The sequence below is a fragment of the Lutjanus erythropterus genome, chromosome 22 (assembly GCF_056507025.1).
Source record: "Lutjanus erythropterus isolate fLutEry1 chromosome 22, fLutEry1.hap2, whole genome shotgun sequence".
Classification (NCBI taxonomy): domain Eukaryota; kingdom Metazoa; phylum Chordata; class Actinopteri; order Lutjaniformes; family Lutjanidae; genus Lutjanus; species Lutjanus erythropterus.
In genome coordinates, this window is record NC_139338.1 from 18,386,633 (window position 1) to 18,407,412 (window position 20,780).

The 20,780-nt window shown below is 40.4% G+C and overlaps 1 protein-coding gene across 1 annotated transcript in view; it reads left to right on the forward strand.

Moving 5' to 3' along the window:
• exoc4 (exocyst complex component 4) overlaps positions 1 to 20,780 on the forward strand; it is a 153,606-nt gene that overhangs the window by 131,335 nt on the left and 1,491 nt on the right. The window contains exons 17-19 of the mRNA XM_084710580.1: positions 931 to 1,075; positions 4,621 to 4,799; positions 4,891 to 5,050. Coding sequence (XP_084566706.1) covers positions 931 to 1,075; positions 4,621 to 4,799; positions 4,891 to 5,050 — 484 coding nt within the window. The remainder of the gene's footprint in view (positions 1 to 930; positions 1,076 to 4,620; positions 4,800 to 4,890; positions 5,051 to 20,780) is intronic.

The window sequence follows — 20,780 nt, forward strand, 5'->3', positions numbered from 1 at the left end:
ATACAGAAATATTTTTAAAAATTGTTCAGGTCAGAGGAAATTTCACACAGAATCTGTTGTGCGAATGAACCCATGTGAGAATAATGAAACCAACAACTTTGAAGCGAAATACTTGTGTCTCACTTTTGTCTGGGGAAATATCAGTTAAAACTATCAGTCAGAGATGTGGAAGACAAACGAACAAGTTACTCTGGCCTTCGCTTAGACTTGCTGCCACTCTGTCCCTCACTGTGTGTGTGTGTTTGCGTGCCTGCGTGCATGCATGTGTGACCTTCGGAAGGGCAGGAAGAGTAACTGGGGAGCTGGCTTTGACTGCGGCACATCGATCGTGGACCCCTGCATTCTCCTGCTCAACAGTCACTCTTCGTACACGCACACGCACACACACAAACACACACACACACACACACACAAACACACAAACACTCGCCTCATTGACCAAATAGACTTACATATGACTGACGGGGCCAATTTCTCTCCCTTTCCTCCCCTTGCTAATTTATGGCCATTGATCTACACCGGGCTGAATTTATATACACTCATCATGCTCTTGTGCTCTCTGCCTCTCTCTCTCTTTTCACACACACACGCACACACACACACACACACACACACGCGCGCACACACACACGCGCGCGCACACACACGCGCGTGCACACAAGTCTTTTGTGTGGTTTACAATGCAGTGCACTGACACATGCTCCTGCTGTCTCAGCACAAGTGGCGAGAAGAAAGTACAAGAACATGTTGAAGGACTCAGGAAGTGTGCGATGCTTTAATAACCCGCTCAAGCAGTCCTCAGCAGCATCCAGGCAGGGAAACTTTATCCTAGTTCCCTCAGTTAAAGGATGGTCCCTCTTCTCTCTACTTCTCCCACTGTTTGGTCCAGTTTTGTTTGTTAATGTCCTCCTGTCTGTTGTGTCCATCCAGGTGCATCTCCGTGCTCAGCAGACAGCCAAGGAACTGGTGAGAGTGAACGGAGCAGGGAGCAGATCCTCCAGACCCTGAGTGACCTGTCCAAGGGCTTCCAGGACATCGCCGACCGCTGTCTCCTGGTATTGCACCTGGAGGTCAGGTATGCAGGAGACAGAAACTCACCTGCACCTTACAGAAACTGTAGAAAAGAAAGCTGCGAGTTTTTGATAAAGGAAAAATGTGTGACAAAACAGCATTATAATGAAGTACTGTAGTGCTGCAGAAATGCCTCAGCCTGCAAATATTGTAAGAAAACATTTTTGTTTAGTACACACCCCCCCCAAAAAAAGTCACATCATCATGATTGTAATTGTTTCTTTTGTCATAAAAGTAAGAATTGTGACACAAAAATTATCATTCTCACAATTGGTGAATATGAAAAAATAAGATTTTTACCATATTGTGCAGAACCACACACAGAAGTTTTACAGTTTATGGTATTGTTAGATTTATCTTATCATGCTCCTATTACCCTTCAAGTCAAGTCAGTGTTAAAACCATTAATGTTCAGGATGCTGCTTTTATTTGTTAAAACAAATTTTACATTTTTAAAGGTTCGGTGTATAAGATTTAGGGGGCTCAGCTGGCAGAATATGGCAGAAGTATGTTTTTTCAGGTTTAAGAGAGTTGTGGAGTGGATTCACATTACTCGAACGCAAGTCAGATTCAAGTTACCAATTCAGTGACTTGAAAATACTTGATACCTTTGCCAGAGCCCAAAGATTAAAAGTATGTTATTTTAAAAGTGGTGCATGAATCAGTTAATTTCCCTTCATCTACTGAATTAACTAATGTTAAAGCTTTTCACTCGCACTAAGTCAGCACTTAATTTCTTGACATTTATAGCCACCACAGTTTTTCCTACATGCTTGGAGGGTGAGAGGAAGGCCAGTTGGTTGCAATCTGGAAGCTAACCACTAGATTCCACTAAATCCTACACACTGGTCCTTTAGTTCTAAATGGGAAAATACACATTTTTAAATTACAGGTCTAATTATCCTGTCACATTTAAGACATTTGTTTATTAGCTGTTCTGCAGGTGAACTATATCCAGTTTTTAGTCAAGACAGACAGTTCAGACAGTAGTTCATATTATAGTAGAAAAATATTTTTCTAACTGATTTCTTTAAGGTTAGCACACAGAAAGAAAACAATTGCCCCCTTTGTTTTCTGGCAGCAGCAGTATGACTTTATATCATTTACCACCCAGTTACCAGGATCATACCACACAAGCTTAGAGGACATGCCATTAAATCATGTGGACAAAAAGTATCAGTGGCATCACACCTGTACTCAAATTCAACTTCAAGAATTTGTACCATGTCTTGCCTGTGTGGTTTGAATGTCAATATTCAAGTTAATTTACCACACCATATACTTTCTCACCCCACACAACCACTAATAGTCCTCCATCGTCTCTCTCTCTTTCCTTCCTTCCCTTCCTCCATGTAGCACTATTTCCCTGTAGACTATTGTGTAGCTTATGCAATATTGTTTATGATTTCAGTAGAAAACCCTCCCTGAGGCTGATGTCTAGCTATATGCTACACTCCATTGACTCTCCCCATCTAGCGAATTTCCCCTGATAGTGGTACCAGCTAAATGAAGCCATGAGGAAGAGAGAGAGCAGGAGGCGAGGAAGGGAGGGAGGAAGAGAGATGAGTGAGGTTAAAGTGATGGTGGGGGTTAAAGAAGGGAGATACAATAGCTAAGTGCAAGAAATGATTGAATAGAGAGATAAGGGAGTGAGATGGAGGCATTGAAAATGCAGTGTAGTTGTTGGCTTCGCCTTAGGGGGAAAAGACATTCACCCGTATCATTTTATACCTTTCTGCTCAGGGCACTGTGATTATGGAATTATGAGAGTATTGACTCCTTATGTCTAGACAGAAATGAGCCTTCTATGCACCTAAACGACCTCAGACCAAGATGTACAAATTTAAATGGACAGAGAAAAGTATCGTCTTGTTAAAGGATATGTTTAAATTCACCTCCTCAACCCACTGCAGCCATAAAAATAATATTAAAGATATACCACTTAGATGTACTATTATCAGCACAGTGTTGGGGAACCTTATTTTTAAAAGTAACTTACTACATTACAAAGTTACTGCCATTAATTACTAACTTTATTTTACAGCAGTCACTCCGCAGGTGGGTCACATGAGATTTTCTTTGGGCCAACAAGAAATTCTGCAAATTGAGGATTAATATCTCCAGACCGTCTTTTATAAAGTATTTAAAATGTGTATATTATTTTACTGATGAGAGGAAATAAAAATCTTTTTCTTTTTTCTTTTAATCTTTTGATTTTGTGGATTTTCCTTTCAGAAACGGGTGCTGTATCAAAAAACAAAATATGAGTGGTTATTTGATTTCAATTTGTGTTCAGACCCTACTCTGACATTATTTTAGACATGGCAAAACAAGCCCTTTCATCTGCAGAAATCATTTGCGAAAACCTGGTCACGCCAGTTTCTCTGTCTCTAATCCTTGATTTCGGTGTCTTTTGGCTCTGAGATTGTATGTTTGCCTTTGTGTCAAATATAAAAAAAAAGTCACCCTGGGATCAGGTGACAGACCAGGCAGCTGTAGATCTTGCAAAACTAACACATTATGGTACTTGTTGCAACAAAAAAGTAATCTAAGTAGTGTAACTCGTTACCCTCAAGATTGCGTGGGCTTAAAATGTTAGCATGGACAAACCAGCTTCTCAAGGTTCTAGTTATTTTTTATTTGAGCCTAAAAGTAGAATCATACTTAACAGTGATCCAAAAGTACAAAGAATAAAAAAATGTTATTTGAACATTCTGACATGTTCTGACATTGGGTTTCTTGCAAAAGTTAAATCAGCCTCATTCTTGGCACTAAATGATGAACCCATTTACAAATGTATGAATGAACCAGCCAAGAAAAATATGGCCGAGGAAAGTGAAAAGAAAAATCCTTGAGCAAGGTTCTTAACCTACAATTACTGCGTTGGAGCTGCTTTTTCCAGCGGAGAAATTATGGGTTAAGAAGAAAAAATAGGTAAGAATAATTCTGAAAAATCGAGAATACAGTATTTAAGGTGTACAGACAAAAATATGAATTAAATGCTTTTGTATTTGCACATGAGGACCCCATGGTTTGAAGGAACCTCACAGAAATCCTTATCCTGTTGTATTTCAATACAAGACCCAAGGCAGAGGACTTTCTGTCTGAGGCTTTAGGTTGTAAATTTACGCGATGTTATGTCTTTTTGTACCTCCAAGAGTTGTACAACGTACTATATTCAGCACTCTACAGGAGACTATCAGACTTCCTGGGTGAATATTATCCAGAAGCGATGTTGTACTAACTGAATAAGTGGACATATTGTGTTATGAGCACTCTAAACATGATGATTTCTATTTCAATTATAGGTCTTGGAGTAGGTATACATGAAAGTGGGGCTTTAGAAGAGAAAATACTCACTGCCCTCCTAATACTTATTCGCCTCTTTCTCTTTCGTTTCCTTCTCGTTCTTGGTAATGTTTTGAAACTCAGCACAGGTCACAGTTGATTTCAGCGTATCAGCAGCGGCATAAACACTCCTCAGAGTCTAATTTTCCACTTTTTCTTTTATGTCCCTCAACTTCTCTACCCTCCAATGTCTCAACCCAGGGTGCATTGTTTCCATTACCTGATCCCCCTGACTAAGCAGGGCAATTATGCCATCGTTGCTAACGTGGAGAGCATGGACTACGACCCGTTGGTGGTCAAACTGAACAAGGACATCTCAGCCATAGAGGAGGCCATGGGGGCCGCCCTGCAGCAGCACAAGTTCCAGTACATATTTGAAGGTCAGCACGGACGCTCTCTGTTTTTTATGCGCCACTCTCTTTTGATCCTTCTCTGTGTTGATCGGACAACCATTGTTTTCGCTCTCGCTAGGTCTGGGTCATCTGATCTCCTGTATTCTAATTAACGGGGCCCAGTACTTCAAGAGGATCAGTGAGTCTGGCATCAAGAAAATGTGCAGGAACATCTTTGTCCTCCAACAGAACCTGACCAACATCACCATGTCCAGGGAGGCTGACCTCGACTTTGCCAGGTACGAGTCGTGTCACATTCCCACAGGGGCAAACCACAGTGCAATCAGTGTTAATTTTGACAAGAATTTTACATTTAATTTTAGTCTTAGTTGCTTGCTGAAATTTTTAGCTCACAGTAGTCGTACTGTTTTGTTTTAGTCAGTATTTTAGTCATAACTTTCTCATACAGTTCTGTGATACTGTAATGGATTTTGCTTAAAGATATTTCTCCTGGTTGTAAAACTACCAATGAGAAGAAAGTGAACCCTGAACTGTGTGTTTGGTCATCTAAGCTGAGAATGTGTTACTGACGCATTATTTCATGTCATATAAAAATGAATGCATAAGTCATTATTGATGCATCGTTATTGTTTATCGGACACCGATAATGTTTAATATCTGACAGAACAGACTTTTAATGTATTACTGTGGTCTTCTGCTACACTGACAGTCATATTTCACTCAGAAATTTTACTCTGTTTTAATAAATAAGGACTAAAAATGTGTAAACTGAGTTATTAAGGTGGATGAGCATTATCTTGGAAGCTTTTTTATTTATTGCACTTAAATTAATATCGAATTATGTTAAACGTTCACTGAATTAGTTATTAATCATAAGAAGAAGATTATCTTTAAGAAGGAGTAGATATTTTCTTTGAGTTAAGCTCTGTTAAATTTAAGAACATTTTAATGGAGCAAGGCAAGTTAATCGGTTATGTGCCCTGAATCCACACACAACTTTGAGCTGCACTGAAATAAAATTTAGTCCTAAAATGTAATAAACATACATGTTATTCTGTATTTATGTTTTTTCCATTTAATTGGGAACGATGCACTCAGTCTTTTTTCTGATCTTAATACAAGAAAAAAAGGTCTCCTCAGACCTTTTCTTTTCTGTTTCTTTTCTTTTTCTTTTCTTTTCTTGCCTTGTATTATCTTGTCTTGTCTTCCCACCTAACAAGCAGCTGCGTGATGAGGCAGCTACTTTTAAAACTTGATAGATTTATTAATGCTTTGAGATGGCTAATAACTGTCATCTAACTTACGATGTCCGCTTCACCAGACAAAGAGATTTTGGCATGATTTTTGTTTTGTTTTGATTTTTTTTCCCGAAATCAATGAATACTAATCAACAAAATTTTAACTGAGCACATTTGACTTGTTTATCCACCAGTGTGGGTTTATAAAGGCTCATAGCCTTGGACTGAAGTTACGTGGCTGAAGATATTTTGTGCGGATATGTCTCTGAATTGTCATGCCATTTTCTTGCCAAGCCCTTTAAACATGCTCGCTGTTTTTTCCCTTGAGTTGTACTGTTGTCATGGTGATATCACAGGACTCTCCCTTGAAAAACAAGATGATAATCTATCAAATATTAACTTTAACACATTCATGTGTTAGATTCCAATTCTACACCACAAGGGGATAATCAGTGTAATAAGTCTAAATTATACATTAAGTACAAATTTTAATACTTACTGGCTGATGATGTGTTTTTCTCTTTAGATCGTACTACACACCTGCACAGACACACACAGACATGCACAATGTCCTCAAGTTCAGACAGCAACTCTGTCAATGCACGAGGCAGACAGATGGTCAAACAGATTGTCAACCACACTGAGTGTGTGCACGGTTGTTGGTGTTAATTTCTTATTCATACGTTTATATATTTTGTGAGTCTACCTGCTGTTTCCCAGTCCTGTCCAGTCCTGACAGGCATGGGGGAAATCAGCGCTCAGATATCTTTGTGAAAAAGATGGTAGGCAGGGAGCAGGAGGGTAGAAAGAGAGAAGACTGAAAAAAGAACGTTGATTCATAGTATTCATATGATTTTTTTTTTCCATCTTTCAGAAGCTTGTGTCCTTGACAGGAGAGAATGTGTGTGAGGAAGGGTGATGGAAAAGATGGAGAAGGAAGGGAGGGCTTAGGGGGAGGAAAATTGAAAAGCAAAGTGAAAGGAAGTTATAGAAAAGATGTCTTTCACAGGAAAAGGCATTGAATTGACTTGGAGACAGCATGGACAGGGGATAGAATACAGCAGAGTGAGAGATGAAAGTGAGAAAGGTACAGAGAGAAAGGGAAGAAAATTAAATATGAGGAAAAGTATGAGAGGAGAAAAACTTAATCAGCTTGATTTTCATATAACACCTCAGTTTTCTCTATTTCTGAAAAATGAAAATAGGACCTTTGCTCTGTTAGAAAAGCACATCGACATACAGTTGTTACAAAAACATTACATTTTGGCCGTGACCTAAAAGTCTTGACTGTACAAGACCTGCTTAAAGCCAACATTCAGGTTTTGAGCAATTCATCATAGTCACACAGCGGCCATTTTCCTCTAAAGTCATGCTCGAGATGAGAAGCTCAAATGTTGTACTCTTGTGTCACAGGTTGCGAGTCACATAAACATAGTTAATCTGACAAATCCTTATCAGTTCATTACTTCCTGATTCATCAGCACTCGAAAAGACAGTGGACATCTGGAGGGATATGACCCATATTTCAAGGTAAGCAACAGATTTGATAGTCCATTAGCCACTGTGAGACAACAGTAATCATTAGCATCCCCTAGCTAACGTCACCCACATCACCAACAACAACAACAACAGCAAACATCACCAAGAGCTAATGTTAGCTACTGTACCTAATGGGTTATCAAATATGTTGTTTTACCTTTTTATATGACTTTCAACCATGAACACAACAGTACAACATTTGAGCTCCCCATCCTGAATGATGTCAGAGGAAAATGGCTCAGGCAGATTATGTTAGTAGAGTATCTCAATTATCTGTTATACTGCACCTTTCCAAACCTTCCCGTTGTTGTAAACTGTGTTTACCCATGTCTGCCATGTTGTTGTGTTGTCCTGTAGGGTTAATTAGCTGCTTTTCACGGCTCTTGGAATCATTATGAGTGTGTCATGTGTTTGAGTGGATGGGTGTCTATGTGCTGCCTGTGCTTGGACATTTGTAATATGCCGGTGTTGCAAGCCAAGTTTCCCTCCAGTAAAGAAACCACACACACACAACGAAGTAAACTGAAATGACCTGAACTGTACTGGATGTAGAGGACCATTGATTAGTATGTTATTTCTACCCTCTGTCAACTCTGATTATGGTGAAATGCCAGTGATGGCTCTTCTGTCTTTTCTCTCCTTCTCCCGCTCTCTCTGATTACGAGGCGTGGGTGGTGTGGAGGTGTTGATTGGGAATTGCACAGCACATTGTTTACAGATTCATGGCTTTTTGGATTGGCCGGCCTCCGGCTTCAAGACACACCAACTCTTGCAAACACACACACACGAACCCCCATACACACGTGTAGTGCGCATCACTTGCTCTCATCCATGCACAGAAACTCAGCCAAGCCAATCAGCATTTTGAAATCACCATATTTATGTTTAGAACATGAATATTCATAATGTGTGAGACGTAGTTCACACCTGCAAGCGAAGGTGACCATATGATGATGAGAATAAGATGAAATGGTGCAAAGCCACAAGTAATATCTCAGGTTTGCTTTTGAAAAGCTGTACACTCTGATCTACAATAATTTCTAACATTGTATGGCATTAATATTAGCCAGGCATCACTGTGAGTTAGTCTCTCAGTTCATTTTTGATTTCCAAGGGGTGCAATCCCACCACAATTGCCAAATGCGACCAGCAGAGATTTGCAAAGTTTTTTGTGTAGTATAGTGTTGGGGTCTTAATCTTTTGAAATTCCCATGGCACGTATGTAGTATAGTTTAAGCTTTCTTATGCAGATGTATAGATGCAGCATTTTTTAATGAAATGCTTTTTTATACTATAGTCTTATAATATTTAAGATGCTTGGTTCACCTAACTGTATAAACTTCTGGGGTTTAATTCATCTCATATCGTGCCTAACTTTATTCAATCAGCATGGAAGTAATCTGCAGATGACCTGGTTTTAAGATGAGACAAAACTATTCTATGCATGACGGTTTTTGAGCCACAACAAAGGTCTAAATGTGTCCTGCAACAGACTAGCCTTGTTTTTAGCCTAGCAGTTGCTGATGACATGCTGCCCCTACCGGCCAGTTACGAGAAGTATGGAGTCAGCAGTTGGTATAAAACAGAGCAGTCATTAAAAATAGTTTTTCAAAAACTGTGAATCACCACAACCCCGATATGTCCTTGAGCATACAGCCATAAATGGACACAGTACATTACATATTAGGCTGATGGGTCCAGTAGTATGTGAGACTTGGCTGCAGACAGCGAATACTAGTACAATCACACACGCACATCCAACCAAACACATGATCTCCTCCAGGCATACTCCTGACAGAGACAATAAACAGTTGTGATTGGCCCGACAAGAGCCAAGGCTAGTGGGAATCTGTTTGACATCTGTTGTTTGTTTGGGTGAACAGACATGTCCGCCAGAGTGAATGAAGCATGAGCTTGCAGATTTGTCTGCTTCCCAGGCTGCATTTATATATCGAACATGCCAAGCTGTAAGTGTGAGTTGGTCGGTCTAAAAGTCTGAGGTTCTAATATATCGAATCTATTTGGCAGAGCTTGCATGAGTTTATTTAAGGGACAATTGTTAAAGAAAAAAAAGGAAGAAGAAGAAATGATGTAGAACAAACACATTCAATGAAGTGGTGCAGCACAGATTAAAAGTAGACAAAATACAAAGACTATATGCAACAAGCACCACTTATTGACAAAGTGAATTTTTAACAGCTGAACCCTCTGTATGCCATAGATATTGAAACATTGTTTTTTGAGTTGCATGTACACATACTGTATATACCTATAGGTAGCATTTTGAAATATATAAGTTTTGTTGTAAAGATGTTGAGAAAACTAACATTGCCTAACTGCAGTCCCCAGTGAAAAAGCAGTATGAGTAGGAGAAACTAAAAGCAGAATATTCATCAGTTTTTTATTACCACCTGTGGAGAAACAAGAGTAAAATGAGAAAAGGAAGTGATAACAGCAGGAAGCTTGCTTTTGAGAAAGGCTGCAGATGCTTCCCCACGTACCCATGTACTTTTATGTCCTTTATATGTGTGTGTGTGTGTGCGTGCGCGTGCACTTGTGTGTGTGTTTTCGCTGTGTTTTTTTTTTTTTTTTTTTTTTTTTTTTTTGCGGCTGTGTGCCAGTGTGGGAAAGGGAACGGCGAGAGAGACCTGGACAAGGGCACAGTAATAACCATTGATCTGAGTTAAAACTAAGGAGAGGTAACCAGCACTGCAGAACTCCTGAAGACACACACACACTCTCTCTCACATGCACACACACTCTCACTCCACTCCTTCGCCAAGATTTTAAAGAAGGATGGGGAAACAGTGCCATCTTGTGGCCGAAACCATGTTTATATACAGTATAACACTGAAAACCTACAGTATGTCACTTGTTAAGGTTGCACAGGGTGTTAAAACTCAAATATGTGTGTGTCTGTGTGTATTGCAAGGTCCTATGGCGGTCTCTTGTCTCTCAGTCAGAAGTTTGGCAGTGATATCAGCTTGTGGGTCAAGGTCAAACACAAACACACACACACACACCTAAACACCGACACACAAGTGGAGACATACACACACACACCATCTGCTCAGCAACAGTTCAGGGGCTCTGTCCTATTCGGCAGGACTGTGTGTCACTGCAGTGTCACATCTGTGGATGTGTGTCCGCGTATGTGTGTGTATTGACTGCGTCCTCAACCTTGTCGGTCCATTGATCACCTCTCGTTGTCCTATATGTCCACCTCTCTGTGTCCGTCTCTCTTCTTGAGGCTGATTTCCGGTCTCTTGACCTAAGCAGGGATGACATAACGGCAATGTTGTTGGTGAGTCTTTTATTTTGAAAAGAAAAAATGTTCTGAGGAAAACACAACAACAAAACTAAAAAAAAAACTTTTGTGTTGCCTGGCAACAGTCCATTTCAGCTCCTGATAAATTTTAGACTTATTTTGTCCCCCAACAGAATTAGTAACCTTAGATAAATAGAGTCTAAGTAGCTTTCACTGCAATTTTAAATCTAAGCACATACTGTTTGCTGCGCAGCCAGGTTAGCAAATGACCTTAAAGCCTTAAATAGAAAGAAAAACATTTGTTTTAATGACCGCCTCACCCTCCCCTCCTCCTCCTTAACGGTCAGGTATGAACATACCTCAGCTCCTCTCTCAGTCCAAATCAACCCAGCAGTTCACTCCAGCTTACTTCAGTTTCAACAGCCCAAAGACAGAAGGAAAAAAACATACCACCCTGTCACCGTCCTCTGGCTCTGGCGGCTCCAACATGTCTGGACATGTCCGATAAATCTGCTATGGAGCGTCCGTGTTTCAAGTTGTTTTCAAGTTGTAGTGGTGTTTGACCCTGAGATGGTGGAGTGGACACACCCCCAGTGTTTCAGAGCAGAGAAAACTGCTAATTTTTTCTTCATTTTGAGACCTAATATCAATACTTAGGGATTTTTTTTGAATCATTTGAATTTGGCTGGGTGGTTAATAACATATTACTTTGGTGTGACAAACTCAAAACACACATTTATTGTTACTTAACAGTATCTTTAATACATTTTTAATCAATTAAAGATTAATTGTGAGTAAAGATAAATTATTAACATCTCTAGTTTAACATTTAACAAAGCTGTGTAATAAATTGTTGAATAGTTTGATTCTGTTGATCAACCGTTTCAATGCTAGCTGTTTCAGACCTCCACTGCCAAATCATAGGATCATTAGAGAACTTATGAATGAGTGCATTCAAGTATACACAAGTGTATTTCTTGTAGTATACACTTTCTTACTGCAGCACACCAGTTAACAATGTATGCATGTACACAAGAATGTCCTACACCTAAGGTAAATTTAAATAAATGTGTACCTGCTTGTCTGTATAAATATCTTTTACATCTGGCGCAGCAGTTTTTTTATTTAAGGTATGTTTTTCCAGACATACACTGAGACATGACAAACTCATAACACGCACTCACTAATACAAACACACATACGATGGAGCTCCAAGCTGCCCAGTGACCCGTGTGGGCAGGTTGCAGTGCTGTCATAACATCCCTAGCTAACTCGCGAGCCCCTTAGCCCGTAGCTAGGCTAAACACCAGTCTGACAGGCTCACTGTGGAAATGCCCCCGAGTTCAGCCCATCGCACCCACCTGTCTGCTTCTGGAAATTACCACCGTGTGCGGGCGTACATGTGTGAATTGTACAAGAGCCTTGTGTACTACGTGTTGTCCCGAAGTGTACCGCCCCAGCCTCCGTGTGTCTTGAAGATTCGGTGTGTGTGCATCTGCAAATAAACTGTCTTTGGTTTAGTGTGTTTGTGTGTGTATGTCTAAAACCCAGTGTGTGTGTGTGTGTGTGTGTGTGTCGAGGTGACAGGCTGGTGCGTCTACAGAGAATGTGGTAATAAGTACAGTTGACGGCCGTGTCAGGAGGTAGTGGGTGTCAACAGATAAAACTGTTTGTATTTAGGCCTGGCTTCGGTACACTGTCACTTCGCTCGACTTCTGTCTCCCTTCCTGTCACCTTGCGTCTCTCTCTTTATCTCTCTCTTCCTTCTCTCCCAGTCCCTTTTTCTTCAGTTTTCTCTGCCTGTCTTTTTTGCTTCTTTGTTACCGTCCAACCACCTGCACCGCCTCTGCTGAATTGTTTTTCTCTCTCTTCCCTTCCTCCTCCAGCCCCTCCCCTCCTCTGCTCCTGTTTTCTGTGTGTGTGCATGCGCAAGATGCAGTATGATGAGACTGGTCTTTGCTGATGAAGCCTGTCTATCCATCGTGTGTGTGTGTGAGTGTTTATGATGACGCTGGTCTTTGCTGATGAACCCAGGGAGAGCGTGTGTGTGTGTGTGTGTGTGTGTGTGTGTGTGTGTTTGTATACGTGTGTGTTTGTTGTGCGTGGCGCAGCATGATGGGACTGGTCTTTGCTGATGAAGCTTTAGTCTCAGTGTCTCTGCAGACCTTTCCTCATTACCAGAAGAGAGACAATCGCACTGCTTTGGAGGCAGAAAGAGATGAGGGGAGGGGAGGGAGAGATGCTTCAGCGAGAGGGATATATAGACTGAAACCACATCCACACCACAGACTGTAAAAAAGAAGTGGATGTGGCCTCTGGGACTGAAAAGTTAAGCCAATGAAGAAGTTCCTCAAACCTGCATTCTTTCTAATGGCCAGCAGGGGGCGACTCCATGATCTTAAGTTCTAGTTTCAAGTATTCTTCTACACAGTATGATGTTTTGTAAATTAAGGCGCCACTGGAGTAAAATGATCGATAAAGCAGGGTATTCTTTAGGGCGTGGCTGCCTTGTGATTGACAAGTGTCCATGGCAGTGTCTATGGCAGAGAGTGCATTTAAATAGCCATGAACTTGGTTTTGGGTGTTGTCCGAGTTGTCATTTTAGAACTTTGGCTCTTTCACAGCGTGTTTTCAAGCACATTGTAGGCAGTTTGTTTTTCTGTTAAGTACATTTTACTTTAACCCTGTTTTTTGCCTAAATTAACTTCCCCATTAATCGATAGCTGCACACGTCACCTTTTGGCAACAAGTGCTGTTTTTGGTGTCAGCTGTTCAGAGATGTAGCCGTCATGCACAGGCAGAGGAAGGCGGTGTGTCCCTGGCATAAAAAGGAGTAGCTACTGTGCTGTTTCTGGCACTTAATTTGCTATTCTCCCTCAGCCCATATGTAATTTTAGCTCAACTAGATAGCTAGTTTCATTATATTGTTTCTGTATTCAGTTACTAGTGGTTGAAGGTAACTAAATGGGGAACATTTACTTAAGTGCAGTACTTAAGTACAGATTTGAAGTTCATGTAGTTTACTTAAGTGTTTCTTTTTTCTGCTATTTCTACTCCACTACATCTCAGAGGCAAGAATTATACTTTTCACTCCTACATGTATCTGACACTATGAAAATGGCATGCATTTATGCAAAGATCTGTCTTCTTTGAGAGCCAAAGGTGTTGCAAGATTTATCTTCGCTTTTTTAACTCTCCACAAAACGAGGCAAAGTTCACATGAACTTTATTTTCATATTGTATTAACACATATCAAAGCAGAAGAATAAACATCTTAATCACCATATTACAAACCCTGTTTAATGTGCAGTTATGCTGCAGATAAGACTGGTCAGGACAGCTCATGGCTACCAGTTTTCCAGATGCACAGCAGTCAGAAATAATGACTGTCAGAGCAGTGAAAGAAAGATTTTTTAACTGTAAACAAAACTCAAAGATGTGACAGAAGTAAAATCAAGTGCATAGTGAAATATAGTCGCTTTACAAGGAGAGGAGAAGAAAGCTCTCCCACGCCTGACCGCTTCATCTTGAGGGGTGCCATGTTAACCAGGCACTGCTATTCTATGATCACAAAGTTGGCTGTCCAAAGCACCATCCAGCATAATGGCATCTGCATCGTGTGATTGGTTATAGTGACATTTAAAATGAGAGATCATATAAAGGTGAGAGGCAACAGAGAGACTTTTAAGTTTTGACTTTACTGCCACATGGTCCCCGACAAGACTTAAGTAATTGTTTCCCTGAAGAACTGTTTTCTTCGTCTGCACTAAAATGTCAGGTCAGGGTTTTGAAATGTTTCCACTTTGGGGACCATTTTAGAAAAACACTGTTTTTGGTGTCAGAAACATCAGTTTAATGTGGATAGAGTTCTAAAGCAGAGATGCATTTTCAAATAAAGTGTAGCCGTGCAGTTACAGTCAATATCCCCTGTATCTGTTACTGCAGCAACAAGTCTTGCTTTCCAGCTGATGGATCCACAGAGTCTCTCCTCCTTCCTCCTCCTCCTCCACCTTCTTCCTCACCTCATCTCTCCCTCACTAACTAATGTGTTGTTCCAAACACGCTGACAGAGGCAGCCTGTAATGGCCTTAATATTGTACACGCTGGAAATGAGGGGGAATGAATAGTGCTGATTCTTGTTTTTCTTCTTTGTCTTTGTCTCTTTTCCTTCCGCTCTCCCACTTTTCCTCCTGTCTCCGTCTCTCTTGTGCCATTGACATACATATCTGTCTGCTCTGTGCTGCATCCATGCATCATAAATTTACTTAATATTCTTTGTATACAGGGAAAGAGGGGGGCTGCTAATTAAAATTTAATAGAAAGCGCACCATGGAGGCATGTTGACACGCATACACACACATGCACTGATTACTAAAGCGGTGCTGTTGTGGTGGAGGCAGGTGGAAATTGGTAAAATTACTGTGCGTGTGTGTGTGTAGAGAGAGAGAGAGAGAGAAAGAGAGAGAGAGAGAGGGAGTCTGAGGACCATAAATAAAGACTTTAAGGAAGAAAGCAAACAAAACAGCAATTCACTTTGGTTTTCTGGGCAAAAGAAGAATGCAGGTTTCATTAACTAGCTGCATCTTTAATGATAAAAAGAAGTGTGTGTATGTTTGTGTGTTCACGCGTGTTTGTCACTAGGGGTTCTTTCTTGATGGTGGGGTGCCGAGAGATTTTAATCTTATTAACAGCCCTTACCCAGTTTGGCAAATGGCTTTCCAACTGCTTGGGTAATGAACTGTTTGAAAGTGTTTTCAGCACACACTAACATACATCACTCAGACACGTACAAAGATAAACACACACACAGTTGCACACAAACACTCTTTACACTTTCTCTTTCTGAATCAGCCCCCTCCCCTTTGTACTGAACAGAGGCCAGATTGCCAGCTGTCCTCGTGGCTCAGACACACAAACAGCCAGCTGACAGTCTAGTCCACCGTCATCCTGTGGATGAAGCTTTGCTGTTTTGATATTACATGCTACACTCTTTGAATGAAGGGTTCCCGTAGTGTTCTTCTTGAAGGGCTTAGGCACTGCCCAGAACCCTTTGATTCTGAAGAACCTTTTTTTGAAGAAGTGAGGTCAGTCCAGGGTTCTTTGTATAATAAAGTGTTCCATTAAGAAACATTTTCATCTGAAAACCCCTTTTAGGAAGAAAGAGTTCTTCAAGGATTGTTGAAATCCTCGAATCCTTGTACCATAATATAAAAGGGTTCTCAGAAGAACCCCCTAGATGGGTTCTAGGTAAAGCTCTTGGAATACGGTTCTTGGTGTAGGATCTAAATAATTTGCTTGGAATACAAAAGGTTCTCTGTAGAATCCCCTGGCCTTGTTTGAGATAATACCCTTGGAATTTAAAAAGGTTCTTTGGTATATGAAAATGTTCTCAGTAAAACCCTTGGGTGGGTTCTAGATAAAATCCTTGGGATATAAAGGGATTCTGTTAACAACCCCATTGGTAGATTCTAGATAAAACCCTTGGAATACAAAATGGTTCTAGATAAAACCCTTAGAAGTAGGAAAGAGTCTGGATAGAACCCCCAGAGAGGGTTCTGGGTGGAACCATTACATCATAGAGGGGTTCTCCTTCAGAACCTCTCATAGGGGTTTGTGGGTAAAACCTTTCACAAGTGGTTCTAGGTATAACCCTTAATGTCGGGACAGGCCAAAGAACCACAAACAGTTTAAGTTAGCACCTTCATTTCTAAGAGTGTACAGAAAGAAACTGCACAGTGGATTTAGTACCTAGTCATCAGTTATAAAGGAGCATCAGTAGATCTGCTTTTAACCAATCCGGTGTGGGATTTGTCCTAAACGCATCACAGCCAGGTGAATTATAGTTGCTATTATACTGTAGTTAAGCCCTGTTTTATGGCACTGATGAGGTATTTTTTTTATTTCCACTTGCTGGCTGCTGCATCAACAGATGGATTCCAAAGCTTTTCAGCTACTTTTACTATTTTACTTGTTTTTAAGACTGGAGGAAACTATCCCAACAGAATTTGCTGCCTGTCAAAATGGTCACAGTCATCTTTTAAGTTTTTAGCAGGGTTGTTTGTTGTTAATTTCCCACTGTATGCATAACTTACCAGTCTACCAGACGGGTTTTCTTAATTGAAAGAGGAAGCTGAGTCTAAAGACTTGTCAGTCAGTCAGTCAGCCTACACAAATTCAACAACAAGAACTTGGAGAGAACTTTTATTGTACTGGCGATGCTTACTTTTTAGGTTTTAAATGTCCATCCATCATTATTCATACACAATAATTGGCCTCACACTGGGCATCACACGAATGCATCTGGGACAGATCACCAGTCAGTCACAGGGCTGAAACAAATAGACAGACAAACTCATTGTCACATGAACAGGCAATTTAGGACAGATTCACACCAGCCTTGTTTAGTCTGGTTGGACTGAACCCCGGAGTGTTTACCCCCTTGATGCTGTTTGTTTAGTTTGGTGTGAATGCTGGACTCGAATTCTTGACTTATTTGACTTAAACTTATTTACCCCTATGATGGACACAAGGCGTCCAACGGATGGTTCCTTATTTTGACTTGTATTCTGGTGCGCCTTGAATTCTGGTGTGGATCAAACAGCTGCTCTCGGGTCTGCATCAAAGAGATGTCCAGACCTCTGTCAGGTGAGCTCTGGAGCCGTTCATCTCTGGTGTGAACGCTGTTCAAAGCATTGACAGCTGCGAACGATTGTGTGAGTCATTTCATTGGTTAAAAAACGTGTTCTCCTCCTGTTTTAGTGACTGGTGATCTAGTAGCACATTGTCTGCCAAAATGTGGACTGACAAGGAACAAATCTGGACCTATGACAAACTGTGAAACGCCTACATTATTAAATCATTTGATATTCAGTGCCTTGTAAGACATCCATATTAGGGCTGTCCCCTAAGAATATATTCAAATATTCAACAATTCCCTCCTTTTTTTCCAGTTCAAGGTACCACACTAAATTCCTGTATCAGCCTACATGAGCATGTTTTAGTAGCAAAACTTGCCTTTTTTCATCATCTGTGTTGTGAAAACATCAGATTTACACACAGACAGAGAAAGTAGAAGTATCATCATTCCTGCATTAGTTTGATTCAGGAACCGGACCTTTAGGTGCCGCCTGAAGACTCTCCAATCAACATCACAATTCTCTGTAGAATTATCCTGTAGAACTAAAGAATCAAACTAAACTTACTCACACATTTACTGCACAGATAATTATGCCACTTTAGAGAGTTAGAATGAATCACTCATTTAGTCAGGTTCAGCTTCTACTCCTGTTTATTGCTCTGTTCACAATCAACAGTTGCTTTCCTCTGCTAAACCGTTTCCCATTGAGAGCCGAGGACATATATTTGAAAGAGGGAAGCCTTCTGTTCAAAGCTCCTTCCTTCAACAAAAGGAATTTGTGTTTTCTTTTTGGTTATATGTGTTTTTCCCATTAGATCACATAACGATGTGATTTGCCTCAAGCGTGCAGGTAATCGCTGGGTCTTGGGAATGAAATGGTAATGCTTTCGAGCTGGTGTTTTGCTGCGGTGAGGTAAATGCGGCAACACTTAAACACAAACTGTGCAGACACAAACAGATTCAAAGAGACACATTTGACAGTGCTAACATTTAGACACAGATAAGACAAACACACTGCACATTTCATTATGAGATAAACCCACAAGTGGGACACATCTTTTCGCCGCTTTTTCTACTTCTCCTCTGTCTTGCCCCCGGTTAAAGAGTGAACCAATGTGACCCTCATCAATATTGACAAGCTTTTTCATGAAATGAGCTCAGAGATGGAAAAAATGAACAAGACCTTGGAGAGAAATTGAGAGCAGGATGGAGAGTGAGACAGAATGCAAATGCTTCGCTGGCCAAGGGCATTACTTGTACGGGGAAGGCCAAAAAACAGATATTATGCACCTCTATTCCTCACTCATCTCTTCAGTCATCAGTCTTCTTCCCCACTCTTTGTATCCTTCCATCTCCATCCCATTCATTGTAACCCACATCTTTTTTTTTTTTTTTTTTTTTTTTTTTTTTACTGTTGAACCTCCACAATGACAGCACATAAAATACCTTGGAACAGAAGCTCCCTGAGTGCTCATTAACGCCTCGTTAGCATCGAAAATGATCATCTCAAGAAGGGAATGGGTCTTGGATGGGTGGAGGAGCTCAACAAATGAGATAAAAATATCTTTTCTTACCAAAGTGTCTTTTTACTGCGCCATATCAGAAACCACTAAAGATTTGACTCCATTTACTTTCATCTACCTCTGGCATAACAGAGACCTAAACCCCCTTTCTCCAGATGGACGTGATTATAATTATAAATTATAAATCACTCTTTTCCTGTGCTATTGCACAAAGTAAGAGTAGAAAACAGGTGGACCTACCGCCTCCAAGGCCTTCCTTCAGCCACGTCAGAGCTGCAATTATCTCTTTTCAGTGAACGGCCGCTTCACAAAGCAGCAGGAGCCGCTGCTGATGAGTGACTGGCATCTGCCCTTGGCCAAGGTGGCAAGTTATTTCTAGTAAAGGAAGCGTCTTCAGCCCAACATTCAGAGAATTTCCAGTGTTACAGGGAGACAAACTCATTAAGATAAGCGTGATGCTACCCTTGTCACGTGGAGAGGCATAACACCTTGTCTGTACAAGAGGCGTAGCAGGATGTTCAGCCCTCCATATAAACACTGTCAGGGACTAACAGGTTTCACATAATCAGAATTACATAATCAGATTGCTGAAAAGAAGTAACTAAAATTTTCTGAGATTGCATTTGAAAAATGTGATTATAGTTACATTGTCAAAGTTTTCTTGATTAGATTTTTTATTCCGTCTTTGAAATATATATATTCTGAAACTTTTTTCACTGATAAGAAATGTGCCTTTAACTTGTGAAAAGTGTGTCTGACATATGGGGTTTCTTAGACAAGTGTTCCACTTTTACCTGGCAGGACAAAAAAACTGCACTAACCAAAAATATGTTTTATTTTCATTGAAAATGTTGAGATGTTTAAAAAAAAAGGCTTTTGTTGAACTTAGAAGTTGCAATATATTCAATATTTGATGATGAAGTAATCTAAAAGAATTCAGATGGCATTTTTTTAATCCAATTGATTTTGCAAAAATTGCCATGTTACTTGTATTCAGCAGCTAACAACATTTTAGAGCAATCTGACCCAACCCTGCATGTAACTTCAATGTTAAATTTCACACCAAAGTGAAAGGATGCTTTAGCTAGCCTGCTTGAAATCACATTTACTTTACATCAGTGCTAAACAATCCAAAAATTGCAATGCTTTAGAAATTGTATATTAGTTTTTACCCCCTGCCCAAGGCCTCCACTGGTTTTCATATGTACAATATGAACATCAGCGAACTGAATTACGATACAGTATTGACAGCAATGACTTGATGTTCGCTGTGATGAAGTGGAATCAAGTGTTGTCCAGACATTAATTCTTCACTGTTGTCCCATTTTATTCTCATTTTTTTCTCAGTACACGGTAAAGTACAGTATGTAGTTTCTCACCTTTTGTCCTCTTGCTTGTAACATTTAGTGTCTCTTCATAAAATTGCATTTGTCCCGTAGCCAGAGGCAGGTAATGGTAAAATGTACTCTAGTGTTCGCCTGCATTTTGCTGTTCCTGAGAGTGTTTTAGAGCATAGTTGTCTGGCGAACACAGTCCCCCTCACACACACACCCACACACACATTCGCCAAGGTATTTGACCTGTTTTGCCCCCAAGCAAAGAAAAATTGTCTGTCCTGCATCCCAATGCTCTCCTGTGCATTACCTTAACTCCAGCGGTGCTTTCTGCACAGGAATGTGTAAATTGTGTTTATGACAAGTTGCATATAACTTCCTACTAGTATCCATATTTATGGCAAAATATGGTTTACTCCTCTGTTAATTTGATGTTATATCCTATCCTCAAAACAGGAGGAGGTCAACC